This window comes from Wolffia australiana, chromosome 16 (assembly GCF_029677425.1).
Source record: "Wolffia australiana isolate 7733 chromosome 16, ASM2967742v1".
Lineage (NCBI taxonomy): Eukaryota > Viridiplantae > Streptophyta > Magnoliopsida > Alismatales > Araceae > Wolffia > Wolffia australiana.
Window position 1 is genome coordinate 10,774,225 of NC_135850.1, and position 20,476 is coordinate 10,794,700.

At 41.5% G+C, this 20,476-nt stretch overlaps 3 protein-coding genes across 6 annotated transcripts; 2 read left to right on the forward strand and 1 right to left on the reverse strand.

Moving 5' to 3' along the window:
* The first annotated feature begins 589 nt into the window (after positions 1-589).
* LOC144713451 (putative pumilio homolog 8, chloroplastic) lies at positions 590-6,034 on the forward strand. The gene is made up of 5 exons (XM_078588006.1): positions 590-1,892; positions 1,994-2,156; positions 3,088-3,251; positions 3,346-3,604; positions 5,803-6,034. Exons 1-5 carry the CDS (start codon positions 913-915, stop codon positions 5,905-5,907), a joined length of 1,671 nt encoding a protein of 556 aa, XP_078444132.1. The 5' UTR covers positions 590-912; the 3' UTR covers positions 5,908-6,034.
* Positions 6,035-6,075: 41 nt separating this feature from the next.
* Positions 6,076-12,769, forward strand: SAR3 (SUPPRESSOR OF AUXIN RESISTANCE 3). Of its 4 annotated transcripts, none has more exons than XM_078588004.1 (8): positions 6,076-6,135; positions 6,266-8,663; positions 9,843-9,966; positions 10,699-10,841; positions 11,350-11,450; positions 11,621-11,820; positions 12,129-12,191; positions 12,533-12,769. In XM_078588004.1, the coding sequence occupies exons 1-6, from the start codon at positions 6,101-6,103 to the stop codon at positions 11,814-11,816; spliced, it is 2,997 nt and encodes a 998-aa protein (XP_078444130.1). In that variant the 5' UTR covers positions 6,076-6,100; the 3' UTR covers positions 11,817-11,820; positions 12,129-12,191; positions 12,533-12,769. The 4 variants fall into 4 exon arrangements, with proteins under 4 accessions (XP_078444130.1, XP_078444131.1, XP_078444128.1 ...); XM_078588005.1 differs by having other exon boundaries at positions 6,094-6,135; positions 6,223-8,663; XM_078588002.1 differs by having other exon boundaries at positions 6,097-8,663.
* A 577-nt stretch (positions 12,770-13,346) lies between these two features.
* LOC144714037 (succinate dehydrogenase [ubiquinone] iron-sulfur subunit 3, mitochondrial-like) lies at positions 13,347-17,955 on the reverse strand. Its single transcript, XM_078588775.1, has 4 exons — positions 17,599-17,955; positions 16,384-16,622; positions 14,932-15,144; positions 13,347-13,848 (listed from the first exon to the last, which is right to left on the reverse strand). The coding sequence occupies exons 1-4, from the start codon at positions 17,878-17,880 to the stop codon at positions 13,653-13,655; spliced, it is 930 nt and encodes a 309-aa protein (XP_078444901.1). The 5' UTR covers positions 17,881-17,955; the 3' UTR covers positions 13,347-13,652.
* Between the last annotated feature and the right edge of the window lie 2,521 nt (positions 17,956-20,476).

Genomic DNA, 20,476 nt, shown 5'->3' on the forward strand with positions numbered 1-20,476 from the left:
AGAGCGAAGAGATGGAAGAGAGAGATAAAGAGCGAAGAGATGGAAGAGAGAGATAGAGAGAGAAGAGAGAGACAAGAGAGAGAGGTGAGAGACAGAGAGGAGACCGTTTCGCATAACGACCTCGAGCAGAGGGCGAAATAACATGCGCCATATGACGATAATACCCCTGACATCTCCCCAGAGTTCGCGACCACTTCACGAGGCGAGTCTGGGCATAAACGGTAATCCTCAGCGTGGATAACCGCGAAGAGCTACCGTCGCCGGTGACAGAGGTACGGGTCCACTTCAAGGAAAATCACAGAATCCCAACCGTCGATCCGAGAACGAACGGCCGATAGCCCCCTGGATTTTCCAATCCGGGAAATATAAAAAAGGAAATTACCATAAAACAACAGCGGTAACATTACTCGTCCGTTACAGAGCGGAGTAGCGAAATCCCGGTCACCGCCTCCGCCCCCCGAAGCTCGGAGCGGGCTACAAAGGCGGTGAGAGGAGGTGAGCGTAAGGCGGTGACCGTATCATCTCACTCGACTACTGTTGCTATTAAGGCTTCTAATTCGAGGAAGACGAAGGAAGAGGTGGACGGCCATGGCCGTTGCTTGCTGACGAAGAAGCTCTCTCGATCGCGATCAACATCTACAAAGCTTCCATTAAACGATTATTATTCTTCAAAATCGTCAGATTCTCAGGTTTTTGAATCAAAGATCGGTGTTCTACAAGCTCGATCGATTGCACTTTCTTCTCTCCCAGTTTTTTCCGATGAACCGCCGTCTGATCCAGCTTTCGATCGCCGTTCGGCCACGTACGATATGTACAGAAAGGGAATGCCGTTGATCTTGATGCGTTGCATGTTTTTCGAGGCGAGTAGATTTTCAGTTGCGGTCTGTTTTCTTTGCTGTTATTGATATTGGGATGCAGAAATTTGATGAAATCGGTGCGCGGTTCCACGGAGGAGATGGCAGAAAAACGAACCGATTTCCGTTGTTTATGGAGGAATCTGGCTCGGTTTCTTCGGTTTCCGAGGAGTCTGTATTGAACTACTACTGTCCATTTCAGCAGAGAGAGGAGGCTGACTTGTTTGCGCAGTTCAGATCCTTGTACATCGACAAGGAGATCGATGTCAGCCCGCCCAATACTTCTGGAATTTGGAGCCAATCCGGAAACGATGGATTATCAGACAGCAGAAGATCTCTATTGATGCATACGCCATTGTTTTTATCTGATCACGAAAGGTCTTCTTCATTCTCTTCACAGACGTATCGCCATCCGATGCCCAGTTGGCTTAGACCGTGCTCCGAACCATGGAGTTTCCTCAATGATCATCGCCCGCTGTTTCTCGCCAAGAACGATCCGATCGAGGATTCAAGAACATGGTCTTTCGACGATTACGATCACCCTGGTCGATCGTTCAGGTCCAATGGCCGCAATCTGATGTCTCTCTCCTCCGCTGCAAACCCACCATCCATGGATGGGATCTCCGTTGAGGATAGTTTTATACTCCAGGGTAAGCTTTACACCGCGGGAAGAACTGGGTATGGATTATACGGTGGGCAAAGGAAGACAGCATCGAAGGATGGGATATTTAATCTTCCATTTACCGTGCAAAGATTCCAATCTCTGGCGGAGATTCGCGGTTTTATTAATCTTGTGGCGAGGGATCAGCAAGGATGCCGGTTCTTGCAGCATAAGTTCGATGAGGGGACGAGGCAGGAGAGAGAGATGATATTCAACGAGATCATAGATCATGTTCCGGAGCTAATGGTGAACCCTTTTGGGAATTATCTTGTGCAGAAGGTGTTAGAAGTATGTACAGAGGATCAACGGCTGGAGATCGTCATCGTTCTCACCAAGAATCCTACTGAGCTTGTCCGAATTTCTCTTAATATGCACGGGTATTTGCTGCTTCTACCTTCATCTATCTACTTTTGATTGATTGATTTTAACTTTCATGATTATTTTATCCTGGGATTTGAAAAATACGAGTATATTTCAGAACGAGAGCAGTGCAGAAGCTGATAGAGTCGCTTAAGGTCAGAAGGCAGATTGCTCTTGTTATCTCAGCTCTGCAGCCCGGTTTTCTCAGCCTGATTAAGGATCCGAACGGCAACCACGTTATTCAGCGTTGTCTGCAGCATTTCTCTCCCGAAGACAGTAAGGTGTGAATTCTATTATCTGGATTAGGAATATATCTACCCATCCATCCATCCATCCATCCATCCGTGATACATCTATCCACGATCCATGTTCCATGATTCATCTATGGTTCATCCATCCATCCACGACCCCTCTATGATCATTCATACATCCATGATCCATGATCCATCTGTGATTCATCCATCCATCCATGATCCATGATCCATCTATGACTCAACCATCCATCCATGAGCCATCATCCATCCATGATCCATCAATCCATGATGTACCCATGATCCATGAGCCATCATCCATCCATGATCCATGGGCCATCATCCATCTTCCATCCATGATCCATACATGATTCATGATCCATCCATCGACCTGTGATCAACCCATGATCAACCCATCCATCCGTGATTCATCTATGATTCATCGAGCCACCCGTGATCAACCCATCCATCCGTGATTCATCCATGATTCATCTATCCACCCATGATCAACCCATCCATCCATGATTCATCTATCTACCCATGATCGACCCATGATCGACCCATGATCGACCCATGATCAAACCATGATCAAACCATGATCAAACCATGTTCAACCCATCCATCCATGATTCATCTATCTACCCATGATCTACCCATGATCAACCCATGATCAAACCATGATCAAACCATGTTCAACCCATCCATCCATGATTCATCTTTCGACCCATGATCAACCCATCCATCCATGATTCATCTATCCACCATGATCCATCCGTGCTTCATCTATCCACCCATGATCCACCCGTGATCAACCCACGATCAACCCATCCATCCATCCATCCATCAATTTCCTAAAACTCTCCTTCCCAGACTCATAAATCATAAAATCTTCTGACCCCACCAACACTCAACATTTTTCATAAACACAAAACCAACGCCAATTCCCCCTCCTCGCTGGCAGTTCATATTCGAAGCCGCGGCGCGGCACTGCGTGGAAATCGCGACGCACCGGCACGGCTGCTGCGTTCTCCAGCGATGCATCGCCCACTCGAGCGGCGCGCACCAAGCCAGGCTGCTGGGCGAGGTCGCCGCCCACGGCCTCGCCCTGGCCCAAGACGCCTACGGGTCAGTCAGTCCTCTTCTTCCCCAAATAAAAATAAAAATAATAAAAATTAAAGAAAACGAAAATGAAAAATAGAAAAATGGGGAAAATGGGCAGGAATTACGCGGTGCAGTTCGTGCTGGAGATGAGGGAGGAGGGGGCGACGGAGGGCCTGAAGGGGAGGTTCTCGGGGAGGTACGCGGAGCTGGCGAGGCAGAAGTTCAGCAGCAACGTGGTGGAGAAGTGCCTGAGCGTGTTCGAGGAGGGGGCGCGGCGGGGGATCGTGGCGGAGCTGCTGGCCGTGCCGTGCTTCGACCAGCTGCTGCAGGACCCCTACGCCAACTACGTCATCCAGTCCGCCCTCCTCACCTCCAAGGTTACACCTTTCTTCTTCTTCTTCTTCTTCTTCTTCTTCTTCTTCTTCTTCTTCTTCTTCTTCTTCTTCTTCTTCTTCTTCTTCTTCTTCTTCTTCTTCTTCTCTAACTCTCTCTCTCTCTCTAAAAGTCTCTCTCTCTCTCTAAAAGTCTCTCGCTCTAACTCTCTCTCTGACTTTCTCTCTAAAAGTCTCTCTCTCTCTAAACGTCTCTCTCTCTCTAAAAGTCTCTCGCTCTAACTCTCTCTCTGACTTTCTCTCTAAAAGTCTCTCTCTCTCTAAACGTCTCTCTCTCTCTAAAAGTCTCTCGCTCTAACTCTCTCTCTGACTTTCTCTCTAAAAGTCTCTCTCTCTCTAAACGTCTCTCTCTCTCTCTCTCTCTAAAAGTCTCTCGCTCTAACTCTCTCTCTGACTTTCTCTCTAAAAGTCTCTCTCTCTAAAAGTCTCTCTCTCTAAAAGTTTCTCTCTAATAGTCTCTCACTAAAAGTCTCTCTCTCTAACTCTCTCTCTAAAAGTCTCTCACTAAAAGTCTCTCTCTCTAACTCTCTCTCTAAAAGTCTCTCTCTAAAAGTCTCTCACTAAAAGTCTCTCTCTCTAAAAGTCTCTCTCTCTCTTTAAAAGTCTCTCTCTCTAACTCTCTCTCTTAAAGTCTCTCTCTCTAACTCTCTCTCTAAAAGTCTCTCTCTAACTCTCTCTAAAAGTCTCTCTCTAACTCTCTCTAAAAGTCTCTCTCTAACTCTCCCTCTAAAAGTCTCTCTCTCTCTCTCTAACTCTCTCTAACTCTCTAAAGGTCTCTCTCTGACTCTCTCTAAAAATCTCTCTCTCTCTCTCTAACTCTCTCTCTAAAAGTCTCTCTCTATAAGTCTCTCTCTCTAAAAGTCTCTCTCTCTAACTCTCTCTAACTCTCTCTAAAAGTCTCTCTCTAAAAGTCTCTCTCACTAACTATCACTCTAAAAGTCTCTCTCTCTAATTCTCTCTCTAAAAGTCTCTGTCTAAAAGTCTCTCTCGCTAACTCTCACTCTAAAAGTTTCTCTCTCTCTAACTCTCTCTCAAAAAGTCTCTCTCTCTAAAAGTCTCTCTCGCTAACTCTCTCTCTAAAAGTCTCTCTCTCTAAAAGTCTCTCTCGCTAACTCTCTCTCTAAAAGTCTCTCTCTCTCTCTAACTCTCTCTCTCTAAAAGTCTCTCTCTCTCTAACTCTCTATGAGTCTATGTCTATCTCTAACTCTCCATGAGTCTATGTCTATCTCTAATTCTCTACGAGTCTATGTCTATCTCTAATTCTCTATGAGTCTATGTCTATCTCTTACTCTCCAAATGTCTGTGTCTATCTCTTTCGGTCTCTCAAAAAGTTTGTCTATCCCACTCTCTCTCTAAAGTCTATGTCTGTCTGTCTCTCTAAAGGTCTATGTCTGTCTTTCTCTCTCTAAGATTATTTTCTTATTTTCTCCATCTCTCTCTCTTTCTCTCTCTACATTTCCCCTCTCTCCATCTCTATTCCCTCTTTCTCTCGCATGTGCTCTCTTTCTCTACTTATGTCTATCTCTCTCTACATTTTCTAGTTTTATACATCCCTCTCTCTCTATTCCCTCTCTCCATCTCTCTCTACCTTCTCCCCTCTCTCCACTTCTCTATCCATTCTTTCTCTCACACGTGGTCTCTCTCTACATATGTCTATCTCTCTCCACATTTTCTAATTTTCTATATCCCTCTCTCTCTATCCTCTCTCCGTTTCTCCATCTCTCTCTACATTTTCTAGTTTTATACATCCCTCTCTCTCTATTCCCTCTCTCCATCTCTCTCTACCTTCTCCCCTCTCTCCACTTCTCTATCCATTCTTTCTCTCACACGTGGTCTCTCTCTACATATGTCTATCTCTCTCCACATTTTCTAATTTTCTATATCCCTCTCTCTCTATCCTCTCTCCGTTTCTCCATCTCTCTCTACATTCTCCCCTCTCTCCATCTCTCTATCCTCTTTCTCTCACATTTAGTTCTTCTCTACCTATGTCTATCTCTCTCTACATTTTCTAATTTCCTATATCCCTCTCTCTTTCCCCTCTCTCCATCTCTCTCTCTACATTCTCTTATCCTCTATCCCCTCTTTCTCTCACATGCGGTCTCTCTCTCTCGCTACTTATGTCTATCTCTCTCTCTTCTTTTTTTTTTCTAATGTTGTATCTCTCTCTCCTCCGCCGGTCTCAGGGCTCAAGTCGGAGCGCGCTGGTGGAGGCAATCCGGGCCCACGAAGGGGTCCTCAGAACGAGCCCATACTGCAAGAGAATCTTCACTCTCGTCGGCAAGAAATGACCACCCCAAACCCTCGTATCTTTTAAAATTGCTCTCATACCCCCCCAAAACACTTCTCTGTATTATCCTGTTGTTGGACCAACCGCTCAACTCTTTTAAAAAAGCCCAATAAGAAAAACAGGCCTAATAACGCCCCCACCCCACCCTATAAATACCCGAGTTCGTCGCGACGACTGTAGTCTTGCTAGAACCGATGGAGCTGGACTGTGTGAGAACAACTCGTTCCCGGTGAGTAATCGATTCCTGTTCTTCCGCATCGATCAATCGATTGATCGGTGCTTGTTTCTGTTTTGATGTTTTGTTTGATTCGGGAAGTACTCGCCTACTCGGCGATGTTTCGATCTTGCGAGGAGGTTAGGGTTTTGCCGGAGTTCTTGCCGATTCTTCGGTCTCCAGATTACTATGTTCGTCCATCCGTTGGCGAGATCGCTGCCGGCGAGTCCTCCGATGAAGGATTCAGCGGCAGAGTGCCGGAGTTCGTCGTCGGGAGATTAGGTCACGGCGAGGTGAAGTTCTCTGGATTGACTGACGTTCGGCGGATCGATTTGGAGGAGATTGTGAAGTTTGAGCGGCAGTCGGTGGCGGTTTACGAAGATGAGGATAGGAAGCCGCCGATCGGGCAGGGATTGAACAAATCTGCGGAAGTTTCTTTGATCGTCGACTCCGGCGGGGCCGATGTGGACTTCCTGGTGCGGAAATTGAAGCGCGTGTGCGAGAAGCAGGGAGCTCAGTTCGTTTCATTCGACCCGATCAACTCCAAATGGACGTTTCTAGTGCCTCACTTCAGCCGATTCGGATTATTCGATGATGATATTGATGATGATGATGATGCTGATGCTGTTGTTGCTCATGATCATGATGAAGAGGAGGGCGTTCCCATGGATGCTTCGGTGAGTCCTCCTGTTGTGGCTAGTCTCTCCCATTCGCTCCCCGCTCATTTAGGGCTTGATCCTGTCAAGATGCAAGAGATGCGCATGTTGATGTTTTCAGGGGAGGATGAACATGAAGACATGGAAGTGGCTACTTCTCATGTGCAGAAATATCTTTGTGCCGATTCGCCTGGTTCTAAATCAAGAACTTCTCTTACCAGGCCGAGCCCGCAGAGCTCTGCACTGAAATTGAGCAGCAAGGTGAGTCCCATGAAGAAATTGCCTGTCGCATTATTGGATTCTGAGCCCCATATTCATGGAAATATACTCATGGGTCGGCAGAAAAAGGGATTTTTCACAAAAATGACCAAGGTGGAAGGGTTTAAATTGGATGCAAAGGAAGAAACTCCAGTTAAGGGTAGCTACGGATCTAACATTGTTGACGCTGCGTTGCTTATGGGAAGATCGTTTCGTGTTGGTTGGGGCCCGAACGGTGTTCTTGTCCACTGTGGAACCCCTGTTGGTAAATCTTCGAGTGGGTTGTCATCAGTCATTCGTGTTGAGAAAGTTGCATTTGATGGGGTTGCAAGGGACGAAAAAGGTAAGTTGAAGGAGGAACTGGTCGACTTTTGCTTTGTCAAACCGCTTAATCTGCACTTTTCTTTGGATCATGCTCTCCAACATGTCCTGTCTGGATCATCCCAGTTTCGGATCCGGAGATTAATAGCTGACCGATTTGGTCTTCCGGAAATCTGTCGGGCCTTTGTTGAGATTCTAGAGGCTCAACTTGAAGTACCCAGTTTATCAGTTTCTTCCCGAATCATAGTAATGCATCAGGTAGTGGTTTGGGAGTTGATAAGGGTCTTGTTTTCGGAGAGGGCAGTTGTCACTGATGATGATGACATGGCTCTTGACAAGAGAGATACATCTGATGTGGATCAAGTGGCAGCCCACTTGATTAGAAGAGCTGATTTCAGCAACTGGTTGCAGGAGAGTGTTCGTCATCATGTACAGGAAGAAGTCAGCTCTTTGAGTGGTTCAGACGTTTTAACTCATTTGCGGATATTATTGACTGGAAGGCAGTTAGATGAGGCTGTAGAACTGGCAGCTTCATCTGGTGATGTGAGATTAGCTATTCTACTTAGCCAGGCTGGTGGGTCTATGATTAACCGGTCTGATCTTGCCAGACAACTGGATATTTGGAGAACAAATGGCCTTGACTTCAATTTTCTCGAAAAGGAAAGATTAAAATTGTATGAATTGCTATCTGGTAACGTTCAAACTGCCTTTTGTGATTCGAAAATTGACTGGAAGAGGTATCTTGGGTTGATCATGTGGTACCATTTGCCACCGGATGCTCCTCTATCCTTCATTATTCACAGTTATGAGCAGCTTGTTAATGAAGGAAAGGCTCCTTTTCCTGTACCGATGTACATCGATGAAAGGCTAGTCGATGATTACATGATTTGGAATGCTGGTGATCGTTTTGACATCACTTACTATTTAATGCTTCTTCATGCCACCGACGAGGGGGTTTTCAGCGATCTGAAAGCTATGTTTAGTGCCTTTTCTTCGACTCCTGATCCATTGGACTATCATATGATTTGGCATTACAAGGGCGTATTGAAAGCTGTAGGGACCTTCACCTCAAATGACCTTCATTTGCTTGACGTGAGTTTTGCTTCGCAGTTGCTATCTCTCGGACTTTGCCACTGGGCAATATATGTCGTTCTTCACATGCCTCACAGTGAGGATCTTCCTCACGTCCAAGCTTATCTGATTAAGGAAATATTGTTTAGATACTGTGAAACGTGGAATAAGCAGGCTGTACAGAAACAATTCATTGCGGATCTCGGCGTTCCATCTGCTTGGATGGATGAGGCTTTGGTAAGACTTGAAATTTATGGCGTTTTTCCTCATTTTTGAAGAAGAGCGTGCGACTCCCTTCCATTTACATTTTTCTGTATCCGTCTTACCTCCACGAAATCATCTGCTCTACTTTGAACACAAATCAAATTATTATGTGCTTTTGTCTCACGACTTTGTTAGCTTGATGAAATTGGCAAATTTCATGTATGACTAATTTAACACTTCTTCATTTTTTTGTTCTTATTCCTTTCCAAATGAAACCAGAAGACTTCTTTGTCCTTAAACTAGGTCCGCAATTGGCTGAATAAACATCGTGGGACTAACTCCAAGAAATTACGTGCAAGAAGACTTCTGTCTAGTTAAAATTGTTTTAATTTAGTTTCATTTATTCCTTAGAATTTGGTTAACAAAGTGGTCTGCTCTTCTTTTGTGCTGACAGAATGAAATAGCACTGTGTCAGCTAGGGTTTCGAATAAGCCAAAAGAGATAATCCATGTTCTGTCCGAACAGTTTTAAATACTGGTCAGTACAAAGATTGAGTGGGCTCTACTCACCTTAAGTGACTTATCCCACGGGGGAATGAGTAGCTTAAAACATGTCTCGTGGACCTCTTATAAACGTGGTCCACTCACTTAGGAGCATTAAAGGAAATACAACGTGAACCGTTTACATTACCTTAAAGGAGATACAACAAATAGCAAGAGATTTCTCCAGATTGCCGAAAGTATTTGTTGTATCAATGAATTCATATTTGATAATTGTTTGCTAATTTTTGTATTTAATTATATATTGATGTAATATCAATTTAATATTAGTACCAATTATATGTTATTTCATTTCATCACTAGTTTGAATTTCATAACTAATTTTGCTAATATATTCGAAAAATTAATTAGTTTTCTTAAATATAGTACACTTCTATCTTTATTTCATTAATAAATTACACCTTTTAATTTTGGTCAGTTCTGATCGGTGTCAGGTGTAATCCTTTTTTCCGCATGACAGTTATTTTGCATATCAGTTTCTTGGTTAACTAGATCATGGCTCATCATTGCATTTGTGATGCGTTTGATTTCTCATCTTTGTGACAATAAGAGTTCTTTTGGTTAAGATACGCTGTTTTAAATTATTATTGTTCTGACATGGGACTGAAGATGTACAAGTTTTATATTCATGGAATCGCTTCATTTGACGTAGGCAATATATTATGAATACCATCGCGATATGCCTGCGGCCCTTGACCATTTTCTTGGCTGTCACAAGTGGCACAAAGCCCACACAATATTTATGACATCAGTGGCACATTCCTTATTTCTCTCTGGTAAGTATTGGCTCTACAACTTGGAGAAGTTATCGTTTATCTATCTCTATAGACTTCTGAGGTTTCCTTCCTTGGTAATGATGAATAATAGGTTATACACTAATTTGTAATCACCATTTTCCCTATGGTTCGTTATTTTATGTGGTGTTCATTTTGGTCTCATTTTCTTTCTGGTTAACAGAAATACCCATGGTTTCTTGTTGTGCTTGGTTTTGTATTTTTTCCTAAATTCTTGGTTATAACTTGAACTTTCGTATCTCAATTTATCGGTGACACGTAATCCCATCTTGATGGTTTTTTACCCGTAAAAACTTAATTTTTCTGGAAAAAACAATGTTGATGTTTTTAGATATTTGAGATAGTATAATATATTTCATCCAAGTTTAAGGTTTAGGGTTTCTGGCCGTTGACATTGGAATAAAATATGGGATACGTTCTACATTTTAAGAAGCGTTTTGACTGATCTATGTAAACGCCTGAAAATTTTCTGATAAAGATTTTCGTGTAATAATTTTTCCGTGTTGGGAAATGAAAAATTAGGAAATCTTGCCAATTTGCCTGTGTTTTTTCTTCGTATTTGTATGGATCATTCTTAACATGAATGTGGCTCTTATGTCTTTCGTTCTCATTACCAGACATCTCAAAATCACATTTTGTCTCTTAATTCAGAAAATAAAGATTTCATCTAGTATGCGATTAACGTATACAACAATTATTTTTCTCCTTTTCCAGCCCAGCACGGCGAAATTTGGAGGCTAGCAGGCGTGATGGAGGATCATAAGGCAGAAATACCTGACTGGGACATAGGAGCTGGCGTTTATATTGATTATTACTCTATCAAAACTCTTTTGCAAGAGAACATCATGGATGAACCGGTAAGATTGAACCCCTGCCCATAAATTTTATTTAGAACGAAAATAAAATGGAATGAAATAAAAAGCAAAGTTTGAACCCATCCGCGGAATAATAGGGAAACATTAAGTATGATAAACCTGTGGATAACTTGTGGATAACATTAAGTATCATTTTCAGCTTGTTGAGAGAGCAGAACAATTTAGAGGAAATAAACGGAATTTAATTACAATCAAAATAGGAAGATTAAATTAAATTAATCCAGGGGAAAGTGTTATTTTTGGCCTGCATAATGTAATTTAGCGTGCGAAAAGCTTCTATTTTTTATTACCAAACTGATTTCAATATTCTTATTTTCGATTTCTTGACGTGCCTTTTTCATATCACTAATCATATAGAGCTGGACACGAAATGAAATAAATCGATAAAACAAAATATTCCGGGAAAAAAGAAGAATGTATAATATAATTCAGTCGAATTCAGTATCCACGGTTTCAATCTCGTTGTATAACTCATCGTCATCTATAACAGGATGCTGGGCTGGAGGAGAAAGACCGCACGTGCAGAAACTTCTTCAATCGTTTGAAAGAATCACAGGCGGTCTGGGGGAGCAAAATCTCGGTGCAAGCGCGGTAATTAATTCACCCTTCTCCGTCTTCTTTTCAATTTACCAATATTAATTCAATTTACCAATATTAATTCAATTTACCGATATTGATTCAAGTTAGCAATATTAATTCAATTTACCAATATTAATTCAAGTTAGCAATATTAATTCAATTAAGAGGGAGTGATTCTGCAGGGCTGTATATTCAAAGATGGGAGAGGAGCTTTGCGGGTTGCTCGTGTCTGTTCCGGCGGAGGGCGCGACACCAGCTGCGCAGATGAGCTGCTTCGAGACGGTGGTCGGGGCGCCGACTCCGGAGGACCTCCGAAGCCGCCATCTCCAGGACGCCGTCTCCGTCTTCACCTTGATCCTCTCCCAGATGCCGGCGTGAGCGGGTATTTATTCTCTCTCTCTGTCCCCCCTCTCTCTTTCTCTCTCTAGCCTGGTCAAAGCTCCTTGTAGAGTCTTCTGGGGTTTTGGTCTGGTGGATGAGGAGGCTCTTAGGTTTCTCAGGTGGGTGAGAATTTCTCTCTCTCTCTCTCTCTCTCTCTCTCTCTCTCTTTCTCTTTCTCTTTCTCTCTCTTAATTTCTCTCTCTAACTTAGTCCAAGTGCCTCTTGATAGCTTTTAGGTTTCTTAGGTTGTTAAGGATGAGGTTAAGGTGGTTCTCAATTTACTGTTAAGTGTCTCATGGAGATTTTTAGATTTCTCAGGTGGGGGAGAATGAAGCCTCTCTCTCTCTCTCTAACCTGGCGGTTTATGATGAGGTAAAGCTCTCTCTCTAACCTAATCAAATCACCATAGAGTAGATTTTACTCTAGTATCCAAGTGGCTCTCAATTTTACTGTCATTTTCTCTCTTTAATCATATGCCAAATCCCTAATATTTAGGTTTTTTGGTTTTCCACTCTGGGAAGGGTGAGAAAAAAAATCTATTTTTAATTATTATTTTGCAATTTGAATTTCTGTGCATGTTCATCCCAATTTGCAGAGATAGCTGTTGCTGATACTATCAATTAACGATCTAAACTATACTTGATTTGCTCCTTATTTTTTGTTTTGAGGGAACTGATCTTAAAAAGATAATAATCAAGTGTTCTTTGCCACAGGAATTGAATGCTTCTGAAAAAGATATATCGACCATCAGCCATGGACTTGGTATTTAGTTTTTCCTCCAGTAAGTGATGACTGACCTGAGTTTAGGTCTAACTATAGCTATTGAGGTCACAAAAATGGTTTTTATTTATTATGACCAAATATGTTTACCCCAGCTTACATCCCACTGATATTGAATAAATGGTGTGCCTTGATTGCATTTTTGAGACAAAAAGACTCAGATCCTCCAATTCACTCTTATTTTCTATTTAAGATAATGGTTTTTAAGGAAAGAAGTTATGTTTCTTTGTTCTCTTCTTGGTGTTTACGGCAGTTTGAAGAATTTAGCATGTACTTCGTGTATATTAAATAGTAAGTAACCGCTCAAGGAGATCTGAACAAAAAAAATATTGAACCGTTCTATGAACTCCTCTTAGTTTATAATATCATTTAATATTTTTGTCATTTAGAGCACATATAAGTGGGATATAAGGATGATAGTACCTAGCACCTTCCTATGTGACTCTACTTTAGGTGGATAGCCTTGTCAAAAAAAGGTCATCACTCTCATACAGCTCCTCATCATCTTTTTTCTATATATAATCATACTGCACGTCTGATTGTTTTTGTTCACAAATATCCTTTTTTCCCTCTTCATTTCCGAGCTTTGTCCTCTGACTAGCAATTGAACTTCAACCATTTAATATGGATGTATTCAAATAAATGGGATAAAAGCCATGGAAATGATGGCTAGGAGTAGACATGGGTTGGCCAACCCCAGTTATCACTATGAAAAATTGTGACAATTTGTGTTTGTGGGCTATCAGCTGAGTCACCTGGTCGACCTCCATTGGGCAGAGAGAGAATAAGAACATTGATACAGTTGAAGCATGTCAATGAAAAAAGATCTTGCAAACTTCTAGAATTTTGGAAATCAGCAGTTTTTTGAGGAGGTAAATTAGCTTTCCATGATAAATACTGATGTTTCCACCCTGCATTACATGCATACAAGTCAAAATAAGTAGCACACATGTGATAATCATGTTTCCCCATGATATTTTGGTACAAAACTATGCTTAAGTATGCAAAGTTAAGATAGAGCATTACATGTCTTTGAAGTAAAAGATCCAATGGTCACACAGCCAACTGAGTGTGCAAGGGCCGGATGATGGACGGATAGAGATGCTCCTGTTTCATGATTTCGATGGCCCTCTCTGGGTCAAGACTCTTAGGACAGTTGGCTGTGCAGTTGCCTACTCGTCGGCACCCGTGTAACTTGTCTCTGTCCTCCGTCATTGCCTGCAACCTCTCCGCCGCATACTCGTCCCGACTACACATCCCATTATCGGCATTACTTCTTATTCTAACCCTTTTCTACCATGATTAAATAGCCGTTGATGAAAAAATAATGCTTGATGATGAAGGCTTCATCATCGGTGTTGTACAAAAATTTAGGCACCAGAGTTGGGAAAGGAAAGTTTTGGGCCTTTGGCAAGTCTGGGCAGGATGTTGACTAAACATTCTATGGACTAAACTTCAATGCCACTGTTGACTTTTGACATCGATGTTGACTTTTAGGCCAATGCTGATATCATCGTCAAACTGACATCATACGTCATCGTCATCTGGACGTGACGATCCCTAGTAAGGAGGTGGGCATTTTTGGCGGTTGCCATTGACGGTAGCTGCCAATGTCACATAGTGTCTAGTCAACATCAATGAGACATGTCAACCTCTTTTGTCATATACTTCAAGACAATTGTCAACTTATTCATAGACTTCAATGTCATTGCTGACTTTGACATTGACGTTGACTTTGATGTCAATGTTGATATCATCATCAAATTGACATCATACATCATCGTCATCTGGACGTGCCCATCCCTAGTAAGGAGGTGGGCACTTTGGGCGGTTGCCACTGACGGTAGCTGCAAATGTCACATATTGTCTAGTCAACGTCAATGAGACATATGTCAACCTCACTTGTCATAGACTTCAAGATAATTAAAACGTAGTCAGAGACTTCAATTTCACTGATGACTTTGACATTGACGTTGACTTTAATGTCAATGTTGATATCATCATCAAATTGACATCATACATCATCGTCATCTGGACGTGCCCATCCCTAATAAGGAGGTGGGCACTTTAGGCAGTTGCCATTGATGGTAGCTGCCAATGTCACATATTGTCTAGTCAACGTCAATGAGACATATGTCAACCTCACTCGTCACACTGAGTGCAGAGGGATATTTAGTCATTGTCATCCTCCTGGAGACAACCTACAGATGATGACTCCATCCATCTCCCCAAATGAGTCAACTTCAACGTCAACGAAGCTGGATGACGTTAAGGTTGACGGGTGCTGAACCCTAATTTATGGAAGGCAGGCAGAAACAGGAGAAATTGAAACCTGTCAGAGATCCATCTATAAGCTTGAATCAAGGAGGCAGGGCCAAGGAAAGACTCAGGATTCCACCAGTACTCGGGACAGGCACCGCTGCAGCAAGCACAAAGTATGCACTCGTACAGTCCATCCAGCTTCTTCCTCTCCTTTGGCGACTGCCTGTACTCCCTTTCATTCTCCTCCGCATCCTTCTTCCTCTTCAGCCATGGCTCTATGGACCTGATAAGGCAGAATTTGACCCACCCATCACTGTCATCCAAAACTCATCATTGGTGGGATTGTTGTACGTCACTCAAGAGGTCATTATCTTCTCCAGTTTTGATTGACTTATGGATGAGAGATGACAATGATTTTGTCACATCATCGTCTTCTCATCCTGGGGATGCATGTCGATGACTTGTGATCATAATCTTGTCAAACACTCATCCAAAATTCTTCAACATCAATGATGGTCGATGACATCCCCGTCTGCCATCTGTCCCAAATTTGTCAACATCCAGCGAGGATCGATGATGTTGCTGTCCACCATCCATCTGAAGTTTTCCAACATCAATGATGGTCGATGATATTGTTGAGGGTCTTAAATTAATGGAGCCTAAAATATTTATCTGACTACGCTAAAAAATCACGAAGAGTATAAGAATGAGAGTAAACAAAATCCACAATGATGGAGAAAACCAACTATCTTGGATGGGATGCTCAATGTTCATAATAGAGGTCCAATTAATGTTCATAGAGGTCCAAAACATCGACAACAAAAGGAGAACAAGTTCACGAAAGGGACTTAACCAACAAGAAGCTCCACACGAAGTGTCATCTCCGCACAAAAGCCTCTTTCAAAGATGCTATGTCATCCCCAGATTTTCTCCAACTTCCCAATTAGCTTAGATTAAACCCTCCAAGGATTAAATTCCCAAAAGATGCTCCCACGGATTCTCATAAGGATGAGGTGAGCACATCCTTTTATGAAGCTCCCTGGAAACTCCTAGAGACCCCCCCTCTCTGAGAAGATTTCTACACCTTTCTAGAACATCTAGAAAGACCCACAAGCTTCTTATAGAAAGCCATTAGCTTCAAGAATAATCTTGAAGATACACGCTTCTATAACGTTCTAGAAGTATCTAGATAATTCCGGAAGCTTCTTGACCATTAGAGTTGCCACATCAACCCTCACAGATGTCACCACCAACCATCTATCTATCATTCATCAATGTCAACATGGGTCAACATCATTACCATCAACATCAACATGACTGATGGTGTCACAATTAACCATACATCCAAATCCATCAAAGTCACCAAGGGTCAATGACGTATCCCTCAGCCAGCCAGCCATCCAAAATTGGTCAACATCAACAACAGTCGACAACGTTGACATGATGGTTGAATGTTAACAGTTGACTCGATGAAACCTTCATTTCTCTCATGATATGTGGGAATGGGAAATTAGAGACATACTTGTACTGTTGGTAGAAGTTGGAGAGGTCGACGACGAGGTCCTTGATGACAAAGAAGTGAGGAAGAGGGGTGATGGTGCAGGGTTGGGATAGGTTGGTGTTGATAGGCTTTAAACAGGCCAGATTGTTCAGCCCATCTATGTTCATGGCACATGATCCACATATGCCCTCCCTGCATGATCTTCTATAGCTCAAACTTGAGTCTTGCTCTCCCTTAATCTTCTGCAGCACGTCCAAAACCTTAACCAAGAGTAGAAATATGTTCACATTTGGACATCAAGATAGTTAAAATTTTGATTTAAACACCGTAAATTCCATATTGAGAATAAGCTAATGATACACACTTTCTATTCATTTAGAAATGCACTCAGGTGTAGTTACAGATCAGAGAGCATGTATCTATATGCAAGCATATCTTATTTATGATCTGTATGGATGCCCATAAAAAGTGGCTATGCATGGATAACATTAATAATTAAATTGATGTGAAAAAACATTAGATAAGATAGTTGGATTTATATCATTACCGAAGAAGTTGATGCAATTAAAAAAACTCATAAAAACACAGATAAAACGTGTTCTATCCAACCAACCAAGCGACGTCCCGTGGGCAAAAAGGATATAATACGTGTATCCTATCTTATTTTAACTTATCCATTTATATTGATGTATCCACTTAATTGAATTGACGGATCAGCTGTAGATAAAGATGAAAAAGGCGAGATTAGCTGCAAAGATAAATATAAAATGATAGAAATAGGGGAGGAGAGATGTATTAACTGCATAGATAAAGAAAAAATGATAGAGAAAGAGAGGAAGAGATATATATTAACTGCATAGATAAAGACAAAATGATAGTGAGATAGGGGAAGAGAGATATATCGACTGCATAGATAAAGATAAAATGATAGGGAAAGAGAGGAAGAGAGATATATTAACTGCATAGATAAAGATAAAATGATAGGAGAGAGAGAGAGAGAGAGAGAGAGAGAGAGAGAGAGAGCGCGAGAGAGCGAGAGAGCGCGCGAGAGAGAGAGAGAGAGAGAGAGAGAGAGAGAGAGAGAGAGAGAGAGAGAGAGAGAGAGAGAGAGAGAGAGAGAGAGAGAGAGAGAGAGAGAGAGAGAGAGAGAGAGAGAGAGAGAGAGAGAGAGAGAGAGAGAGAGAGAGAGAGAGAGAGAGAGAGAGAGAAAGAGAGAGGCCGGAGAACGTCTTATACCATTGTTCCCGAGTCTGAGAGGTCGACGAAGAAAGACTGAAGGAATGGCTTGCGATCGGAGTTGGGATTCCAGCGATAAATCTGAAACTCCTTCATCTTCTTTCCCTTGTCGTCCCCTATCATCTGACGTCGCCGCAGACGCGCAGCCACTGCGTCTTCCTTCGCCTTTGGATGGCCTTTCAACACCTCAAATTCAGTCTCACCGGGATCTCCCCACTTCGAATACCTCCTCCCAGCCCATCTCCACCCTTCTCTCTCTAGCCTTCTCCACTTCGCCCACATCCTCCCTGTTCTCCTTTCTCTCTCTACTGCGCTCTTCGTTACATTAGCTCCATCTCTAGAACACCCTTCACGGTTTCTGCCAGCTGCTCGCCGGTGAGAAGGCCTCGTGTCAATCCCCTGATCTTTCCAAAAAATTAAATCGCATTATTTAATTATAATGCTAACGTTCGTGAACGGAGACGAACAGGAAAATGCCAGGTGAAGTATGTTCGCGAACGGACGAACAAGACAAAGGCGTGTGTTTTGGACCAGAAGAACATATCCGTCGAGTTTATTTTCTTCACAGTGGGAAATTAACGTAAATAAAAGAGGGGTTTTTTTCTCTTCTTTTTCATTTTGTTTTTTGAGCGTTCGCTATCGTGTATTTCACCTTTATACTCGTGTGTCATCAGTTTCTTATTCCCATTTGTTAGCCACTAAACATTATAATCAGATTCATACATGGATAATGTTTAAGAAAGAGTTTTTCTTCTCGTGTTTCTCATTTCGTTTTTTAACCGTTTGCGAGCGTGTATTTCTCCGATAAATACGTGTCGTGAGTTTCTTCACAGTGGGAAATTATCGTGCATAAAAGAGAGTTTTTTTCTCTTGTTTTTCATTTCGTTTTTTGAGCATTTGCAAGCGTGTATTTCTCCTTTATACTCGTGTGTCATCAGTTTCTTATTCCCATTTGTTAGCCTCTAAACATTATAATCAGATTCATAAATAGATGATGTTCAAAAAAGAGTTTTTTTTCCTCGTGTTTCTCATTTCGTTTTTTGACCGTTTGCAAGCGTGTATTTCTCCGATAAATACATGTGTCGTGAACTTCTTCTTCGCATTTGTTATAATCAGATTCATAAACAGATCATGTATCAAAGAGAGTTTTTTTTAATGTTTTTCGTTTCGTTTTTTCACCATTTTCACTTGTGTATTTCTCCTATATATTTGTGTCATCAGTTTCTTCTTCCCATTCGTTAGCTTCTAAATATTATAATCAGAGTCATAATTAGATAATGAAAGAATGAACGACTTTGTAAGTAGATCGCTTGTTCGCCACATAACGACGAACTTCCAATCTCTAGTTTTTTTCTTATGACAGAAATATAGGAGCAATAAAAAGAGAGTAATTATAACTAATAATCAAATTTTATATCTATTATAGTCTTCCCCTATCCTTCTCAATATTGTCGCTCCCTTTAATCGTTCTCTACAGAACAGCCCTCATGGTTATGCCAGCTGCTGGGAGTTGAAAGACCCACCTGTCAGTCTATCATTCCAGAAAATCAACCCAGTTATTACTTGATTATATGCATCTTTCTTATTACAGATGTTTACCATCAATCAACGCAAAAGAACTATAAACTCTAGATACGAATCCAACCTAATATCTTTTACATTACCCTTTATTATATACTCTTGAATCATGGCAGCAATATACCATCAGTAAACAGAAAAAAGAACAATATATGGACTATTTAAAGACCCACCAGTACAATTTAATATCTGGACTATTCAGCTGCTGGTAGTTGAAAGACCCACCTGTCAGTCTATCATTCCAGAAAATCAACCCAGTTATTACCTGATTATATGCATCTTTCTTATTACAGATGTTTACCATCAATCAACGCAAAAGAACTATAAACTCTATATACGAATCCAACCTAATATCTTTTACATTACCCTTAATTATATACTCTTGAATCATGGCACCAATATACCATCAGTAAACAGAAAAAATAACAATATGTGGACTATATAATATCTGCTAAATGATATTAAATAGTTGCATAAATCGACGGCAGTTGAGTTGAAGTCACCATCTTATGATGCTCTGTAAGACTACAAAAAGAGGTCTACTTGTATACTAGAAGTATCACATATCTTTAGTTCTGTGTATTAATCTTCTTACTTATAAACATGTATCTTTATGTTTGCTAGTAACTCTATCTACCTCAACCTATCTATCCACCTACCTACCAGTCTACCAAACTGCCTGGTGATCAATCAATCTACCGATACATGCATCGAATCTATCTGGTATACACATCCATCTTTAATGCACGCTTTGATTTGACCATATATTTATCTCTCTAGCCAGGAATCTATCTTATACGTATCTACTTTTTTTATCACCTCTACATTCTCCTTTTCTATCTATCTTACAATCTATCCATATCTTCCAATGGGAAGATTGTCTCCGAATTTTAAAGCTCAAAGTTATCAGATCCTTCATGGGAAGCTTCGAAAGCCAATTACCATTGATGGAAAAGGGATCTACTGGCCATTCGTCAGGCTAGTCATGAAGCTTAGGAGTTCAGCCACTTCTCCTTAGAGTGAAAACGGTCACGTAGCTACCCTTTCTCTTCCAGATAGGGTTACTATCCAGAAATGATTGACACCCATACACCTGGTAAACTCTATATCTACATGTATTCCTACATCTTTATTACTGCTTCTAGATATCCCTATCTGTCCATATCATTACCAATTTATTGTAGTTTTTCCGTGATAGTTCTTATCTTTTGTCGACCTAGTCAGTCTCTCTCTCTCTCTCTATCTTCTTTTCTAGTTTCGATTGGATTCTATCATTGATGGGAAGGCTACCCTAGGAACT